At 38.7% G+C, this 19,609-nt stretch overlaps 1 protein-coding gene across 3 annotated transcripts in view; it reads left to right on the plus strand.

The window, feature by feature from the left end:
- Nucleotides 1-19,308, plus strand: part of TMTC1 (transmembrane O-mannosyltransferase targeting cadherins 1) — a 267,311-nt gene extending 248,003 nt beyond the window's left edge. For 2 of the 3 annotated variants that reach the window (XM_026000063.2, XM_072765654.1), the window contains 7 exons: nucleotides 1,815-1,917; nucleotides 4,230-4,365; nucleotides 4,975-5,119; nucleotides 6,229-6,366; nucleotides 7,721-7,843; nucleotides 11,055-11,132; nucleotides 16,521-19,308. In XM_026000063.2, coding sequence (XP_025855848.2) covers nucleotides 1,815-1,917; nucleotides 4,230-4,365; nucleotides 4,975-5,119; nucleotides 6,229-6,366; nucleotides 7,721-7,843; nucleotides 11,055-11,132; nucleotides 16,521-16,661 — 864 coding nt within the window. In that variant the 3' untranslated portion in view covers nucleotides 16,662-19,308. The remainder of the gene's footprint in view (nucleotides 1-1,814; nucleotides 1,918-4,229; nucleotides 4,366-4,974; nucleotides 5,120-6,228; nucleotides 6,367-7,720; nucleotides 7,844-11,054; nucleotides 11,133-16,520) is intronic. The other variant, XM_072765653.1, reaches the window with a different exon arrangement.
- The last annotated feature ends 301 nt before the right edge of the window (nucleotides 19,309-19,609 follow it).

The following is a 19,609-nucleotide window of genomic DNA, read 5'->3' on the forward strand; positions in this document are numbered from 1 at the left end:
TGTAGCTACTAATATGATTGGAGTCTTATATAATTTGTGTTCTGCTTATCTCTAAACACACATGCACACACACTAATTTATCAGTTCTTCAATGGATGATATTTTCATCAAGTTTTTCTTCTCTTTAATAGATTGAAAGATGGTTTTGAGATATTCATTCATCTCTAATTTTTCTAAGTTTGACAATTTGTTGTTGGCAATCAAAAATACATATGATAAAAATAAATACATATACTTTACATACATATATACACACACACACACATATATATGCACATATACCTTTTTAGAAACATGGATCTCCATTTTTGCTAGACTCTGGATTTGTAATTCAAATAGATGAAATCTGCCAAATTCCAACCACACCTGGTTTCCTAAATGGTACTTAAGTGTGTGGATTCAAAGAGATAGCTGTATGGGCACCTGGGTGACTCAGCAGGTTAAGCATTCAATTCTTGGTTTCTGCTCGGGTCATGATCTCATGGGTCGTGAGATCAAGCTCCTTATTGAGCTCTGTGTTCAGCCTGGAGTCTGCTTGAGATCTTTCTCTCTGCCCATTCCCCCTCACACCCATGTGTGCGCTTTCACTCTCTCAGATAAATAAATAAATCTTCAAAAAGTTGTCAGCGGTCATTCCACAGAGTAAAGTGTCTTTACCTTTCTGGGTCAAATCAAATTTAGGCTCCTTGGCTTATTGTACAACTCTCAGTGCATTTTTATTCACAAGCCAACAGTGTCACGTCTGAGAAAATTGATGCTGTATGTTCCTTTTGCATGGGTCTGGTTGAATGCTTAGTAGTAAAAGCAGTAATATCATGGAATATGCCCACCCCCAGAGCATATTAAAGGAAAAGTTGCTATGTGCTTTATGCCAAATCATTTCCCTTTACCTGACCTTCCCAGCAGTACCAGGAAACTATGAAATTGTTTACTTTGTAATTGTTAGAACCTAAGTAGCTTTGATTCATTAAGTAGGTTTTACCTTTTATATTGTGAAAGAAAGTGTGGCATGGCAATCTCAGATGGTTGTGAAAAATGTAAATAAAAGCTAATTCAGAATTACTAGTGTGCTAAAGTGAATCTTTAGAAGAAGACCAGGACAATTAGGAAATGACTCTTTGAAGATGTGATGAATGGTCTGGGCCTTGCACTGTAGTAGGAGTTGGAGGGCTGCCTTTGGGGAGATATATATTCTGATTGGAGGGTATGGCTCTGAGATGGAAAACACAGGTTGAAGAAAAGAAGGAGCAAAGAGTTGGGTAGGCTCTAGAGACATTTTGATTAAAGAAAGGTCACAGCCAGTCTCTCCATAATCTGCATCAGCTTCCTTCTCCTTTCCTCAAATACCTTCCCAAATAAACAAGATAGTGTATGTAAAGAGAATGCTAGTTATGCCAAGTGCAGCTGCAAGACAAATGTCCCAGGCATCTCTGGCTCCCAGTCAGATTGTCACCTCTGAAGATATTCCTCTATGGTTGTATCACTCATTTTCAGAGAGTTACTAGGGTGAGGGAATCCCCATTCAAACAACTATTTGAGGCTTTTTCCAATTATAGGGCAAATCCTTCCAGATGTCCCTTCTTGGTTAACATCTGCTTGTTTGCCCTGAAGGAACTAAATATGAACAGATATGAACTGTAGGAATTTGTGCCATTAGCACTGACTTTAATTCAAAGTACATAGTGTTTGATCTTAGTACCTATTGCATAGTAGATGCTCAGTAAGTTAGGTTTTACTTGTCCCACATCAGTTGTTCAGTTTATTATTGTTACTGGGTTTTTTTTTCTCATTTATTTTCCTGTTCTGTTTTAAAGGAGAGATTTAAGGAAGCTGAGGAGATATACCAGGCTGGAATAAAGAACTGTCCAGACAGCTCAGACTTACACAACAACTATGGGGTTTTCTTAGTTGATACTGGTAAGTGAAATTAAAGAGAACCTGTTCTGCAGAGATGAGATAATACTATGTATCAAGCAAAATGGCAACCACCCAAATGATGTCTCAGAGGTCACATTCACTGGGTTTGGCAGGAAACTCACATTGTTGACCGTCACATTGTACCATGGGGCTGTCATTTCTCTAAACCTTCAAGCTCAGCTCAGTAAAATCCGCCCAGTTTGTACAGCTCTAAGAGAGCCGCCCCTGCCAACCTCCCCACCACCAGGTGTTAGGAAGTAGCCTTGCTGATTTAATGAGTAGCAGGCCTTTGAGTATCATTTAGACAAGTCCATAAATCTATGATGGTGAAACATTCCTTAGCAATGATGCAGGGCTTGCCTCTGAATCTAGTTACCGGCAGATGGAAAATAACTTTTCTACATCTGATAAAAAAAAAAAAAAAAAGTCTCCAGAATTGTCTCATCATTCTTTACTTGATGTACATTACAGAAACTATATTATTATAATTGATAGAGTACACTTATATGGCAGGAACTATATAAAATATACTTACTCCATCTTATTTAATGCAAAACGTTACTGGGCAGGGATTCTGTTTTCTTTGTGATTTGTGTCCCATCTACTGTTGGCATGCTATGAATACTTATAAAGAATCAAAAGGTATTTGAATTTAATGCAAAAGCACCATTTTGGTCTCAGTGACCATTAGACTATATGCTTTGTGATAAAATTCCATTTTAATTATTTTGTCAATATGAATGCTCGAAAGGGTTTTTATTTTCTAGTATATCTGAAACTTTACTGTTTTATAGAATGCAAATTTACATTCTTAAACTCCTAGAACATGTCCCTTATTTTTGCATATAAAATTGTTTTGTAGTGCCACCTGCTGGTTTATTAGCAACACAATAATACGTTAGGTGTCCTAAAGATTTAAGAACTGAAAGAGACTTCTGTTGGTTTGGTGTTCCCTCTTCTACTTCAACAACAAACGGTGCTATTCCCCTAAAAATCTCACTGGCCTCCCTATATATCTTCCTGCCACTCCCTTTATATTCATGTATTTTATACTGGTGAAATTCTCCCTATTACCTGTGACCTGTACATAGATCTGTACAAACATAACATCGGTTTTGGTGCAGACATGTATTCAAAGAAGGTGCACTTGAGAAGGTGTCTACAGGTAATAAGCATTCCGTTTTTTTTTTTTTAGAACTTCAGACTATACTACAGTTCAGTCACTGAGATGTAATTTCACTAGGAAGCTTCTTTGGGGACCTCATCAGAGACTGGATTCTAGTTCTGGTCTTCATCCTCAGTTGACTTGGGATTTTTGTCAAGTCTTTTAAGTGCACTGTGCACTTTAGTGTCTATATCTCTGAAATAATACTTTTGTTTATTTTTAAATAGCTCCTAAATCCCAAGAGACAGCCAAATGGTATCAAGAGGCAGCTAAATGGGGGGGGGGGGGGGGCGCTTGCGTGGCTCAGTCAGTTTAGCAGCTGACTCTTGATTTCTTCTCAGATCATGATCTCAGGGTTCTGAGATTGATCTGATGCAAGGTTCTCAGTGCAGAGTCTGCTTATCCCTCTCCCTCTGCTCTTCCCCCTTCTTGTGCGTTCTCACACTCTCCCTCTCTCAAATAAATAAGTAGGTAAAGTATTTTCTTAAAAAGGCAGATAAATAGTATCAAAAATACCTGTAAAGATCATTTAATTAAAATATTTTAAGATGTGTAGTTCATTGGACATATGCAAGGTGGCATTATTTGTTGAAGTCCCAGTACATAAATACCGTTTAACAAAAATATATGGTTTTGAAAAGATTTTCATTATCTAGCTGATACATGCTTCTGTAAAGTAGTGCTTCAGTTGCTATATTGCAGTAGAATAATTGAGGCCAACCCTTAGAAATTGTTTCAGGAGAGTATTCTTTCTATAATAGCCTATTCTATTTTTCGTATAATGAGAATCAACAATATCTTGTATAAGTAACAATCATTGATGATTTCAAAACATCATATTATCTAGGGCAATGGCCAAAAAAACACTTTGGCTGAAATGCTATGCCTAATAAAAGAAACAGATTTTAGTTCTTATTGCTTTTTTTTTTATTATTAATTTCCTTGGAAGTGGGAATGAGTAATAAATGGTCCAAAGTCAAAGGAGACGAAGCCAAATGCAAGCTAATTTACCAATTGAATAACTGATGATATGACTCAGTAATATGAAGAGGAATGATATGCATTAGAAGAGAAATGAAGAGTCTCATGTATTGTATAATTTAAGCATTCTCTGCTCTTACCAACCACTACTGGTTACTGGTTACAGGCTCTCCAGAGAAGGCAGTGGCCCATTACCAACAGGCCATCACCCTCAGCCCAAGTCATCACGTGGCCATGGTGAATCTGGGGAGGCTCTACAGGTCACTGGGAGACAATAGTGCGGCCGAAGAATGGTACAAAAGGTAAAGTTTCGTTTTGTCACTTTGTAAGTTGCCCAAAGACCTCAATAGTTGCCCTTCCAGTGCTTAGTCATCAGAACAGACAGGCTCTTAGAATATTAACAAATATTGCCAAGTCAGGCATTACAGATTCTCCTCTTCTACTACCAAACACTAAGTGGTGTATCCTGGGGAATGGTTTTAGAAAGCCTGCTGGCTAGAACGTGGGGGTAGTGCAAGGTTGGAGTTTAATCTCTGCTTTTGTTGGTCCATTGTTTTCTGAGGCTCTGGACTGCAGCCCAAACCACAAATAGCCATTTCCAAAATGGATATGGGGGAAAAGACTGTGCATGCATCAGAACCAGCCTGTCACTATTAATGGGAGAGCTCCTTTGGAGCTCAGTTGCCATATTGATAGGTTGCCAGAGACCTTCTTCTAGTCAGAAGGTGGTATTATGATCTTTTTAAAAACACTCTTCTTGATTATAAAAACAAATACCACATTGGAGCAGAGTCTCCAACCATGGACTCAGATTCATCCCTGAATCTGAGGATGAATTCAGGGATGAATCTGAGTTTTGAGCTTTCGAAATGTATCTCTTAGAATTTCAATTCACCTTTCTCAAAACTCAGGGCCCTGCAGGTGGCACGCAAAGCCGAGATACTATCACCGTTGGGAGCATTGTATTATAACACTGGCCGGTATGAAGAGGCTCTGCAGATTTATCGGGAAGCTGCAGCACTTCAGCCCTCTCAAAGGGAGCTCCGTCTGGCCCTGGTGAGCACAGTGGCTAAAGGAAACGAGGCGGGGACACACAGTTTGCCTTGTGGGGAGCTGGGTCAGAAGCCTCAGAACTGTGGGACACCTGGGCAGCTCAGTGGTTGAGCTCAGGTCGTGATCCCAGGGTCTTGGGATGAGTCCTGCATTGGGCTCCCAACAGGGAGCCTACTTCTCCCTCTGCCTGTGTCTCTGCCTCTCTCTCTGTGTCTCTCATGAATAAATAGTCTTAAAACAAAACAAGAAAAAGAACTGCAACCAGAACACTACAGTATACCCATTTTCTGCATATCCATATAACCATTGTTGGAGCCATTCACCAAAGACATGGACACTAAAAAACTTTCTAAGTTTTTGGTTTGAAATCGTTTCAAACTTACAAAACTTTGCAAGAAGAGCAAATAGCCCCTGTATCCCCTTTTACCCAGATCCATCAGTTTTTAGTGTTTTGATGAATTTGTCTATCAATCCCTCATGTAGGTATGGGTGGATGCATCCATATATGTACCTATGTGCATATTTATGTATGTGTGCAAATGCATATTACTAATACATTTATTTTTTTCATGAGCCATGTAAAAGTTACAGATCTCATGCCCTTTATTTCTAAATACTTCAGCATCTAGTTCCTGAAAACAAGGACATTCTCTAACACAACTACAGTATGGTTGTCAAATTTTAAAAATTAATAGTCGACAATATTTTTAATTTTGATTTTTGGAAGTTTGCATTTCTGCTGTTCCTCTTCAGATAGGCAATAAATCAAACTTCTTATCTTGTTAGAAACATCATGTCCTATTGAAACCATAAAAAGATCATTTCTTTGTTGAAAAATTTACTCAACTTTAAAAAAAGATCGCAAGTCATTTCATTGATATCTTTGGTGTCCCTGCTCTTCATGCACAATGCATGCTCCCCAAATAAATAAACAGAAACAAACAACAAACTTTTTAGCCCGTAAACTGGAAATTCAACTCCCTCTGTGAGTTGCAATCAGATGCTAAGCATTTTTTTCTGTAGTGTTTCTGGAATGCCTCTATTCAGAGATGCTTTATTTGATGAGGTGGTAACACAGTGTCTCCTAAGCCAATTCAGTGTGTTTTTCACAGGCTCAGGTTTTGGCCGTAATGGGTCAGACAAAAGAAGCTGAGAAGATGACCAACCACATTGTGTCAGAAGAGACTGGATGCCTTGAATGCTACCGCCTGTTGTCAGCAATCTATAGCAAGCAGGAGCACCACGACAAGGTAGAGCGCACGCTGGAGCTATTTGGGTTCACAGGTGGAAAATAGGGTGCACCTGAATGATTCCCAGTCTGCACATTTATGAGGCTGAGAAGTCTCAAATATCATCCATTGGCATTTCCTATCTTATGGATGCTTTTCACAGATATCCCCTTAACTCTAATATGTCCCCTTGAAATAATATTTTCTTGGCTCGTCCTTGGTCTAAAGATTTTATGTGACTTTCTCAGTTTGTTTTCACCTAACTATATAAAGGCTAACATTTGTATGCTTAATCATTTTCCACATTCCTCTTAATACCTTATTTATAGAATCCTTTTAACAGTCTTTATAGAGGTCAGTGACCCTGTATTGCAACTATTATTGTTTATGTCCATTTGAGAAGTCACCTAATCAGTAAATTTATGAACTGACTCAACAAAATATTTATTGAATGCCTACTATATGCCAGACAGCATGGGAGGTACCAGAAATAAAGTGGTAGAAGGAAAAGAAAAAAAATTACCTTTGTCCTCATGGAGTTTATAGCAGAAGAGGAAACCAAGATTAAACAAGCAATCACAAAACAAATGTAGAATTATAGCTGTGCTCAGTGATGTCATGAAGAGTCACGTGAACCTAACAAGCATATAATCAGGGACCTGAGTGCTCTGGGAGGTTAGGTTTCCTGCAGAGTGATACAAAGGTGAATGCTGAATGATAAATAGGAGTTATTAGATGAAGGGGGATGGTGAAAAGCATTCCAAGCAGGAAAAAGTACATGCAAAGGCGTCACGGCAGCAAATGGCAAGTCTGAGGGATAGGCATGAAGGGGACAGCGTGCTGTGGAAGATAATGGCCATAGAGGTTGCTGGAGACAACACCCGACAGGGCTTGAGGTTTGCCCTCAAAGGTTTTGTTTTTCGTCCTGGGAGAAGCTTTGGGGTTTTAAGGAGAACAACATGGTGTGATTTGTGCTTTGAAGGGATCCCTGGCTGCAGGGGTGGGGTAGTGGGTGCTGGGGGCAGAGTGGGTGCCAAGGACCTTAGAGGAGGTTATGGGTGGAGTGGTCCAGATGGACACGGGCAGAGCAAAACGACTGACCCCAGATCTTGTTTTCCTTCAGCTTTATCACATGACCTCTTTGTGGCGTGGTCAGGGACAGTCATTGTCACTAATATAAATGGAAACCATCAGGAAAATTATTTTGTCAGGGCCACATTATTTCTCAATGAGAACATCAGAGAGAACAAAGAATGTTTTGACTGTCGCTTACCACACCAGCTACTACATAAGAGCAAATAGTATAAATGTTATCATTTAAGTTAGTTTTTCTTCCTCTAACCTACATTCCATCTTACTTTCAAACCTGTTGCAGGCACTGGATGTTATAGACAAGGCTCTCCAGCTAAAACCAAAGGACCCAAAAGTCGTATCTGAGCTTTTTTTCACAAAAGGAAACCAACTAAGAGAGCAGAATCTTCTGGATAAAGCTTTTGAGGTATACACACTTAATAAAATTATGTTATTAAATTAAGGGATTAAAATTAATTCTCTCAATCTTTACTGAAGCATATACAGGAAAATTTAAGATCACTGGCATGTTTGTGGAGTGAAGTTACTGATTAATTGCAATGACGTTATATATTTGGTTTTTATAATTGAGTCTCTGTGTTTTACTATTTAGAGTTCTGCGGTACCTCTCGGCATTACTTTCTGAATTATCCACCTTTAATGTGCTGTTTGAAGCAATTCCACATAATTCCCTCAAACTCGTTTCTCTCTCTGCCTCTCTCACTCTTTGTTTGCCTGCAGTAACCCTCTAGTCCATCTGGACTAGTGTCTGAATAGCTTTGGCATTTCCAGACAGCCTTCTAACACCCTTCCACCCAACCCCCCACGTCCCCACAGATTCCCTCTCATCTGCTAACGCACAGCCTGTCCTCCTCCCCGTGGAAGCCCATCTGGACCATGCGTTCTCCTAGTGTCCTTGTTCCCTATGAGCTTTTACCACATTTACCGTCTCTACAAGTCATTTGAAAGTATCATGTGTTACATCATTAGGTCTCTTTTTCCTACCCCTCTGTCCTCTCCTCCTCCCCCCACTCCTGCCCCCTCTCCCACTCCTGTGTGCACAACGCCTGCTCCCCGGTTAGGTTGGACTTCTCCCTGCAGAAAGGAACTGCTTTCTTTTATGTTTGAAAGCATAATGCCTGCATCTTATAGGCATTCAGTATCTACAGCTTCCAAATAAAATTTATACACAGTTTGAAATCAAAAAAGATCTTACAAGCACATAGAAATGTTTTAGAAATACCAAGCATTTCTGGTAAAGCCGCAAGTAGGAATTAAAGAAGCCATAAAATTACACTATATATAGCATGAGAAAAGTAAAATTTTAAGTGATATTATTGTTTTTGAAAACAGTGAGTTGATTTATAAATATTGGAAGGCACATGTAAAGATCTTTGGGAAAACTAACTTGAACGTGAATTCTTAAACAGTGGCATATTGGAAGCAGAAATTGTGTACTATTCTCTGCCCTGTGAAGACTTTTTAAAAAAGATTTATTTATTTATTTTAGAGAGAAGGAGAATGCTTGAACAGGGGATGGGGCAGAGAGAGGAGGAGAGGGAAAGCAGACTCCCCACTGAGCACAGAGCCCCACCGCGGGGCTCAATCTAAGTCCCTGAGATCATGACCTGAGCTGAAGTCAGGAGTCAGACACTTAACTGACTGAGCCACCCAGGCACCCCTGCCCTGTGAACATTTTTAGTACCTTAACATGTGAACATTTTTTAATACCTAGCACGACAATTTAATGAATCTGTAATTTCTTAAAAGATTTTATTTATTTATTCATGAGAGACACAGAGAGGCAGAGACACAGGCAGAGGGAGAAGCAGGCTCCATGCAGGGAGCCCGATGCGGGACTCAATCCTGGAACTCCAGGATCATGCCCTGGGCCAAAGGAAGGCACCAAACCGCTGAGCCAACCAGGCATCCCTGAATCTGTAATTTAGTTGTGAAGTTATTTGGTATCAGTATCTGTCTGTATATTACACATTTTATTGAAAACAAAAGTAGGGGCACCTGAGTAGCTCAGCCAGTTAGGTGTCTGCCTTCAGCTCAGCTCATGGTTCTGAGACCATGGGATCAGGTCCTGCATCAGGCTCCCTGCTCAATGGGGAGTCTACTTCTCCATCTCCCTCAGCCTCTCCCCTGGCTTGTGCTTTCTCTCTTTCTAAAATAAATCAATAAAAAATTTTTTTAAAAAGATTTTAACTAACTAGTTGCTTTAACTAATAAATCAAATAGCCATTTTAAAGTGACTAGATTGGGGTGCTTGGGTGGCTTAATTAGTTAAGCATCTGACTTGTGATCTCAGGGTTGTGAGTGCAAGCCTCACACTGGGCTCCACACTGGGTATGGAGTCTACTTAAAATAAATTAACTAATTAATCAATCAATCAGTTAATAAAGTGGTAGATCTATGAAGGAAGCAGGTGGGGCTGTGACCTAATAATCGCAGTTGCAGTGTGTTAGCATTTTTATATATGATTTACACATATTAAGTAATTTAATCATCTCAACATATAGGTCATACAGGAAAACTATGATCATTGTCTTCATTTTACAGTTGAAAAAAACTGAGACTCAGAGGTTATGTAACTTGCTTAAGGTCATGGAGGGTAAAAGACGGAGCCAGGATTTAAATTCAGGTTCTTAATTTCTATCCTAAACTCTCATCTCTGTTGATATAAATTAACCCAAGAGACACATTCTTCAGGTTTATTTTAGGAGCTCTTTAAAGGTATAGTTTCTTATTGTTTGCTTATTTCTCTTAAAACAGAAATGGAGGAGGGACGGGCCAGATTCTATTTACTTTATAAATCTGTTCATCAATGAAAATGGCAAAGAGCATTAAAATATACACAGATACTTAGCTTTGTAATTGAAGCAACTCTCTTAGCCTTTAGCTTTATTTAAGGTGATCATTCTTAACTCTTAAATTAAGATCCAGTGGTGAGCATGTCAGTGATGTAAAACAACCTGCAAAATATTACAAATATGCCTCACAGATGTTACGTTTAATGGGATACACATTTCCAGACCAAAAGAAGTATTTGAGAGATAAGTAAATATCTTCAGACATTTGAAGACCTTGTGGCAAAAGAAAAAGGAAGGCTTTTTAATGATTGAAACCATCCCCTAGGAAAATGGATGTCCTCAAGGAAGAAATGAGCGTCTTGTTACTGCAAGAATTTCAGCATAGGCCGAATAACCAGGCTAATGATATTGTGAAAGGTGATACTACTAGGGCTGAGCTGAGTGGGAAAACACTAAATTCTAAGATTCTGTGATTATTAAAAAAATATTCTTAAAAACTCCCATCTATAGAGAAAAGGCCAAAGCAGTTTTCTTGCAGGTCAAGGCCAGTGAGAAATGATGCACTATAATAAAATCACCTGGATTCCCTGCAGGCATCCTCAGTCTCTGCAAGCAAATTACACATTTCAGTTTCCTCCACTTCCAAATCATCAGTTCTGGAAAATAATTGAAATAAACGGGAACACCTGTGAGCTAGAAGTGTCCAGTTTCATTGTGTTAACCATTTACATTCTCACGTATGAAGAAAGTGGTTGCCACCATCCTGTAGCATTAAACATGGGTTCTCATTTCTCAACCTGAAGATGTTTTTTATCTATTTAGAGCTATAAAGCAGCCGTGGAGCTAAATCCAGATCAAGCGCAGGCCTGGATGAACATGGGTGGAATCCAACACATCAAGGTAGGAGAGTAATGCCCTTCCATGTGGATGGGTTTTTCTTTGCATTTTTTCTTTCTGTCTTCTCTCAAAAGATTGAGAAAATATTGTTAATTCCCTCTGTGAATTATTTAAATGCCAAAACCTATAGGTGTTTAAAAGTGAAACTAGGGCAGTTTATGTTCACTTTGTATTATCTACATATTGAATGTCATGAAGTCATTTGAAAACTAAATCTATACAAATTAAATGCCATGATTTTATGGAACATAAAGAAAATCATATATACTTAAGAGAAATATCGTACAGCAAATAAAATTTGCTTATGTGAACTAAGCCTTGTTGGAACTTCCTGTAGGTCATTGTCCTACAGCTTAACTCATGGTCAAGACCACAGTGTTACTTTAAATATTACTTGATTATTTCTTGTAACTAGTGTATCTTTTACTCCCTAGTCATTTACTGAAACATAAGGTTGTTCTTGGGTTTGATTCTTGGTTTTTGTTTTTCCAAAAGAAAAAGCTACCTTTGAGCAAATCATTAAGAATGACCCTTGGGAAGACTGCTGTCTATAAGCAATGAGCTCAAGAACTCACTATCACTCATTCATTCATTCATTCATCTATTCATTTGACAAACATTTATACAGAGCATGTTATGTGCTAAGTACTCTTTCTTCAGACACTAAGAATAGAACACTAAACAAGAAAGGCTGAACTTCCTGTCTTCATGGAGCTAACATTTAGGAAGGGAGACAGGCAATAAATAAATAAACACATACATGTATGTATATATACATAAACATACCATGGTGCAATGGAGAAAGAGAGAGGGAAAGAAGATAGGAAGTGCCATGTGGTAAGGACTAAAATTTACACTTAAGGTGATTAGAGAAGGCCTCACTTTAAAAAGTGATTTTGAGTAGAGACCTGACAGGAACAAACCATGTGGCAAAACAAGAAAAGAGCATGTGCAAAGGACCTGAGGTATGAGAGTACTTGCTGTGTTTGAAGAACAGGGAGGAGGCAAATGAGATAATATGGTAAAAGTCAGGGTCAAAGAAGTCACAGGGCCAGATTGTGAGAGCCTTAAAGGGGAGTGTAGGGTCTTCGGCTCTTATGCCATGCCAGATGTGTTAGGGAGAAATGCCATGGTCTGACATGTTTTAAAGGATAACTCTTGTTTAGCTAACCTATTTCCAGGCTTCTATCAATCTTTATATTGATAAAATAGCAATATAGTGATTATCATTTGAACAAAAGTCTAATAAGGTTTACTATTAATTAGAAACTGCCACTCTCAGAAACACAACAAAATACAAAGGTGACTCGTGATTAGATAGCCAGAAGGGGATAATGGGATAGTTATGATGTGAATGCCAGCCATGCTCTAATAGAGGGACAAACATGACATTTATCAGAGCAGAATAACCTGAGCTCTGACCTTAATGATCTTCTCAAGTGTCCAGCAATATGAAGTTACTTTCTTTTTTTTAAGATTTTATTGATTTATTCATGAGAGACAGACAAAGAGAGAGAAGCAGAGACACAGGCAGAGGGAAAAGCAGGCCCCATGCAAGGAGCCCGATGTGGAACTCGATCCCAGGTCTCTAGGATCACACCCTGGGCTGAAGGCAGTGCTAAACTGCTGAGCCACCCAGGCTACCCTGAACTTACTTTTAAAATAGTAATCTAATTTTAAATATTTAAATAGTTTGTTAAATAGTTATTTTTTAAGTTTTTTTTTATTGGAGTTCAATTTGCCAACATTTAGCATAACGCCCAGTGCTCATCCCTCCAAGTGCCCCCCTCAGTGCCCATCACCCAGTCACCCCAACCCCCCAAATAGTTATATTTTAAAATAATATGTTCAATATATTTTTAGATGGCATGTGCCTTCATTTAAACCAATAGGTCTGGTTGTTAATTTAAAAATAAGTAGGGGTGCTATGTGGTGAAGTTGTTTAAGCAGCCAACTCTTGGTTTCAGCTCAGTAGTGATCTCAGGGTTGTGAAATCAAGCCCCATGTTGGGCTCAGCGTGGAGTCTGCTTTGGATTCTCTCTCCAACTCCCTCTGCCCCTCCCACTCATGCTCTCTCCCTCTCTCTCTCTCTCTCTCTCTCTCACTTGCTCTCAAATAAATACATGAATCTTTTTTTAAAAAAGATACAATAAGTACATTCAAGACTATCCAAAAAAGCTGGAAATATAGGAAAAATAGTACATTCATTGAACTCTCAGATTAACATGTAAATTCAATGGTTTAAATGTAGAGGTACTTGCCCTGATAAGTGTCTGGAGGTTGAAGAAGGATCTATTGAGTGTTACTTTAATGTTACAAACACTAGGGACGCCTGGGTGGCTCAGTGGTTGAGCGTCTGCCTTCAGCTCAGGGCCTGATCCTGGAGTCCCGGGATCGGGTCCCACATCGGGCTCCCTGCATGGAGTCTGCTTCTCTCTCTGCCTATATCTCTGCCTCTCTCTGTGTCTCTCATGAATAAATAAATAAAATCATTATAAAAAAATGTTACAAACATGGATTAAAAATTAGTTTATGCAGTTTTTCATCTTTGCAAACATTATGTATGAGATTGAACAGTATAAAATTGCTATGTTTGGAGTTGAAAAATCATCTACTATCAGTGAATTCATGTGATACAATCCAGTATAAATATATAAACCAGGCACATAACTTGGATATGGTCATTTACATGGCACCATTAGGATGCAAGATTATTATTATTGGGTCCTAAAGAGCCATCATTAATTTTCCATCCTTTGTATTGCCAGCTAGTGTGCACATCAGCTGTGTTAGCTCATTCCAGGCTTCACATCCTTCCCCGAGCCTGGGTGTAGCTTAGGATACTGAGGGCTGTGGCAAGGTTGGAAGCTACAATAAAGCTTTGCAAGGAGGTGGCATGAAGAGATGAGAAGGGAGTTGCCCCTTGCTTATACTGCTTAGTAATAAAAGATAATTATTATGAAGCTTTATAAGGGATGAAATGGATAGACCAAAAAAGCTAAAATAACTTTTTTTTTTTAAACAAAGAGTCACATCAACTGGGCCATACCACAAAGTACTATTTTTAGTACTGTCCCTATGTGCATTTTCTAGAATGGCATCGTGCAGTAGAACTCTGATGTCAGAAATGTTCTATATCTGCGCTGTCCAAGGCAGCAGCCACTAGCCCCTATTGCTGATGTGCCCTTAAAATGTGGTTGGTACAGCTGAGCAACTGAACTCTTAATTTATCATAATTGATTTCAATTTGAATAGCTATGTGGCATGGTGGCTATCATAATAGATAGCACATTTCTGAAATTAGAGAACTCAGATTCCCTATCTTAGCATCTCAGAATTGGGGGCATTGAATCAAGGGATATAACTTTAAAAAAAATACAGCTTCTAGTTTAATCAAGTAAAGAGCAATTTGAGTGAGAGAAGATAACTCCAGCAGTAGATTTTACGTGAAAGAAAGCTGATAATCAGAGAAGGAAATGCCAAGGCACCGAGCTGAGGCCTAAATTCAGATAAAACTGAGCAGAACAATTTCAAAGTCAACTGTGATACAAACAGTTTGAGAGCACTCTAAGGGCAACAAATGTTTAGTTGTCTACAGGTGTGTGCTAAACCTAATAAACATCACAAGATACTTGGAGGATAAATGCTGGAGTTGAAAAAAAAAATAATTGAATGTAGCAAATCCAGGTTCTCACTTGTTCAGAATTCTGTTTAGCCTCTCATGAGAATCAGGGTTAATAACCAGAAGTGTTTCCCTTTGTGCGTGTGTCAGAGCCTGGATTCCCAATGTACAATTTCCTTTTCTGTCATTTCCACTCTCTTTTTTACCAGTATGTTGAGTGAGTACTGTAATAAATAGATGGTGTTTGCACAAGGCTGGATGGTCGCTTAATAATGACAACAATGGTAGTATCAGATTGAGTGCTCGCCCAGCATCAGGTACTGTCTGTCTGAGCTCTTCACATGCATTAACTCATTTGGAGGATAGTTAAGCATTCAGTATTAGTTGCTATCTAGTACTTTCACCTAGAATCCTGTTTTAAATTGTGATGGGAGTTCAGAGAGTAACCGGTGTTCATCCACGTGGAGGTTTGATTGAGAATAAAATAGAGTAAATTGAAATTTGGGGGAGTGGAGAGAACTCTGACCATCATGGTTCTGAGATGTGGCAGGACACAGATCTGAAAGAGGGTGGACCAAATAAGAAAGGTAAAATTTAGTAGCAGAAAAGGGCTATGGGAGACAATAATTGTGACTAATTTGTCCAGAACCATCAAGGACGGCACACATGGTTTCCAGTTAGAAAGCCATTGAACAAAAGCAGATGGGGCCAACAGAGGGTGGTGACAGGTGTCTTTAGCAGGTCAGGGGTGACATGCCTTCCTTCCTGCTTTAAGAGGATCCAGGAGGTTCATATTGTCACATACCTTGGGTACATTTGATTCTATATTCTTTTTTTTTAAAGATTTTATTTATTTATTCATGAGAGACACAAAGAGAGAGAGAGAGAGGCAGAGACACAGGGGGAGAAACAGGCTCCATGGAGGGAGCCCGACGCGGGACTCGATCCCGGGTCTCCAGGATCGGGCCCTGGGCCAAAGGTGGTGCTAAACCACTGAGCCACCTGGGCTGCCCACATTTGACTCTATATTCTTTTTTTTTAAATATTTTATTTACTTATTCATGAGAGACACAGAGAGAGAGAGAGAGAGAGGCAGAGAGACAGGCAGAGGGAGAAGCAGGCTCCATGCAGGGAGCCCAATGTGGGACTCGATCCCGGGTCTCCAGGATCGGGCCACCAGGGCTGCTCTGACTCTATATTCTTATTAATTTTTTTTTCATTATAAAAAAGCTTGCATTTACATTAAAGCTCATATTAGGCAAAAGTTGCTTTTATGTCGTCAGTCGGATATTAAAATAATTTCTACCATTAAACAGGTATAGTGGATTCCAAACTATATAATCATCACTACTTTTGCAGTTTCGAAAACATTTCCCACAATCTCCCTCCTTCCCCTCTCTTTCACTCTTTCTCTCTCTGGATGTCTAGCCTTGGCTGCATTGACTACCAAGGAATAGCGCCAACCCCACGAGAGCACTATGAAATGATCGCCTCATAACCTACATTAGTAGAATTGAAAATCTGTTTTTCTGCCATTTCACCTTACGGTATAACTCTTATCCTTCACATTCTCCAGCTGGTCTGGTACTTAAAACAAATGGATTCTCCAAAAGCACCAACAGATAAGGGAAAATTATCCGTGCAGACAGGTTTCCTTCTAAGGACATACACGTTAAACTGAGCCAGAAGGCCTGCCTCTTGGTCTCCCCATTCTCCAAGAGCTGTCTCATGGATCAGAATATAATTGTTTTCTTTTTTTCTCCCCACAGGGAAACTATGTGTCCGCAAGAGCTTATTATGAGAGAGCCTTACAGCTGGTTCCAGACAGCAAACTCCTGCAGGAAAATCTCGCCAAATTGGATCGCCTTGAGAAGCGATTACAAGAAGTTCGAGAAAAGGATCAAACGTAGCAGCATTTGACCCAGTCTCGTTGGACAGCGCTGGTGCCTCTGGAAGAGGAAGAAGTGATGGAGGCCTTCACATCAGCAGTAGCCAACAGAGAAGCTTTCCCCTCACTCTGAATTCAGGGAGGCACATTTTGGGACACCTGCTGGTAACCCTGTGCTGAGAGACTTGCATTTCCCCGGAAGAATACAAAAGGAGCAAGAGCGAAAGGCTGAGAGGAAGCAAAACAACTACTACACACTTCGCAGATTTTTGTTGGTTTTAATTCCAGATTTCCCTTCATCTGCTTCTCTGCTTTCCCAGCCTTAGAATCTAATTCTATCTCTTAATGTAGACTTTTATGTCCCAGAAATAGAGGCTTAAAATGCTTTGAAGGCAGAGCAGTTCTTCTTCATGAGATGAGATGCTTCAAAGAGGATAAAATCTCTGGGAGAAATCATTTGGGAAATTCCACCAAGAAGTAGCTCATTTAGTTCCCCAGAACTAGAGCTGAGTATCTAATAGTTTTTGTAGAATTTTCTGGGATATATGGGGGAAAGGGCTATTATCAAGTGAGCTTTGTCTAATATCCCCCTGAGGATATTGCTAGAGCCCAAGTGAAGAGTAAATGAAGTTTCATTCTGATGCAAGCTTTTCCCATTGCCCAATATATCAAAAAGGAAGCTTCTGGAATTGTGTATGGGTATTTTATCCCTAGGGGAAAATCAAGGATCTTGGTACCCCTAATTCTTTATGGAAATGTTTCAGATTATTTTAATTTTATTACAAGTATTATTAGAGTAGTGGTTCTGCTCTAAGATTTCAAAAGTGCTTTTTGAATCATAAATGTTTCTCTGACTCCACATATATTGTTATTTTGGTGGAGAAAAAAATAGTATATTCTACGTGACAAATATTAAAGATATTAACTAAGAGAAATGTTCTACTTTGTTATCTTAACATTCAGTCATCCAGAGATTTATTATTTTTTTGAAAACTATATTTAACCATTGAAAAATCTGTACAGTATATCACAGAATCTTCATAGACTAAAACAGCTGGAAGGAGCTCTATTGATTTGTCTACTGAGGCTTAATGAGAACTCTGTGCTTTAGAACATGACTGATGGAAATCCAGAATGCTTGGTTCTGTATTTGTTAATTTTGGAGATTTTGTGAAGAATGCTCAAAAACTCTAGGGAAAAAATGTCTAAATTCATAATTTAAAAAATATATATTTATATTTAAAAGATAGAGGCAGCAAAGTTAAACTTACAATTTGACATTTGTTTTTTAGAGTTATTTATTTCATAACTTATAAAATATTTAATATATATACACACGCACATTTTTTTCTCTGTACATAGTAGGTTTAATAGCAGCTTTTAGAAGTGATCATACAAAAATTACAAATCTAAATTACAAAGTAAAGTTGTGACAGCCCCTCAAAAAATTCATATGGATTATTCACTTGCTAAAGCTAAAGAAATTAGGAATCTGACTTCAGTGTTTGAGTGATAATATATTTTGGAATTGAAGAAATTGGAACACCTGATTCTAATTTGGTCATTATTATAAATTTTACAAAAAAGAAAAGAAGAAGAAGAGGAACCACTCTGGGGAGCCAGGTGGCCTGCAGATGTAGTAGCCTGAAAGGCACGCAGATTTCACATGCTCAGGCCAGGGCAGGGTAAAAAGCCTGCTTCTTTTCAACACAAAATCAGGAAGTAATGCCCCTTGGTGTTATTATTTTTTTGTCAAGGTAAGTCTAGTTAAAAGAACTTCTTTGGAAAGGGATGTTGCAAGGAATGTTTTAAATGCAAAGGATTGCAAATTTGAATTAGCATACATGTATTTATGTGCATCAATAATCCAACAGTGTATCTCTTGCCACTAAGATCTTCTGTTTCTAATAGTCTTTCAACCTTATATATCAGAAATTTATCCAAAATTCTATTTAGAATATTTTCATTCTCAAAAATAAAAAAAATTTAATAATTTTTAAGAAATATTTTCATTTTCCTCAAAATCATACTTTTATACCCTAAGGCCAAGAAATGTACCACAGTGTTCATTTTAAATGATCAGTCCACCCCTAAATGGAAAAAACATGAAGTGCTAGCTAAAAACAGTATCTGAGACTTTAATCACAACTTTATAGAATAATCTGTGACCAAAATCCACACTTAGGAAGTTAATGGAAAAGACTAAGCCCCAAATTTTGAAAAACAAAATTATGCCTTACTTGAAGTGCTGCTAAAGGTATGAGGGTACATTAGTGGGAATGATTAAAATGGTGGCTACAGCCTAAAAGTTTCTGAAGGAAGGGGTCATGTGGCCTTCTGGAGATTGGTTCTACCTTCTTTTGGGTGCTTTTCTCTCTCCCCATGACTTCTTGTGTGTGTCCCTCCCTCCTTCCCTCCCCTGTCCCTCTCCCCACACCCAGCAATCTCTCCCTTCATTCTGTCCCTCCCCCACTCTTTCTTACTGTCACTCTGGCTCACTCTGTGTGCGCACACTGGCATCCCTCTGAACATTAAAAATAAGCACTGTTTGTTGGGTCAGATATTTTTATCCCGATTTAATAATGTCACTGGGATGTAGCCAATGAAATAGTTTTCATAGTTAAATGGTGCCTATAAGAAAATAAATCACGTGTTATTTTTCAAAGATATTAAGTGTATTTTATAACTATTTTTATTTGGTTCTTATAACATGAACTAATATGTGGAATTCATTCTTATCGATAAAAACAGAGTGCCCTGGCTAATCAAGGAGATATATCCAGATTTCCCTAATAAAAGCATTTCCCTAAAAATAAAATAAAATAAAATATAAAATAAAATAAAACCATTTCCCTAATAAAAGCTTGGCAGGAGAGGTGATGGCCCCTTTCTGAGATGGGACCACAGAGCCAGCCTCATGGATTTGCAGTTCATGTGGTCCCTCAGGGTCCTGCCCTCAAAAGCCCGCTG

The sequence above is a fragment of the Vulpes vulpes genome, chromosome 8 (genome assembly GCF_048418805.1).
Source record: "Vulpes vulpes isolate BD-2025 chromosome 8, VulVul3, whole genome shotgun sequence".
In the NCBI taxonomy this organism is placed as follows: Eukaryota; Metazoa; Chordata; class Mammalia; order Carnivora; family Canidae; genus Vulpes; species Vulpes vulpes.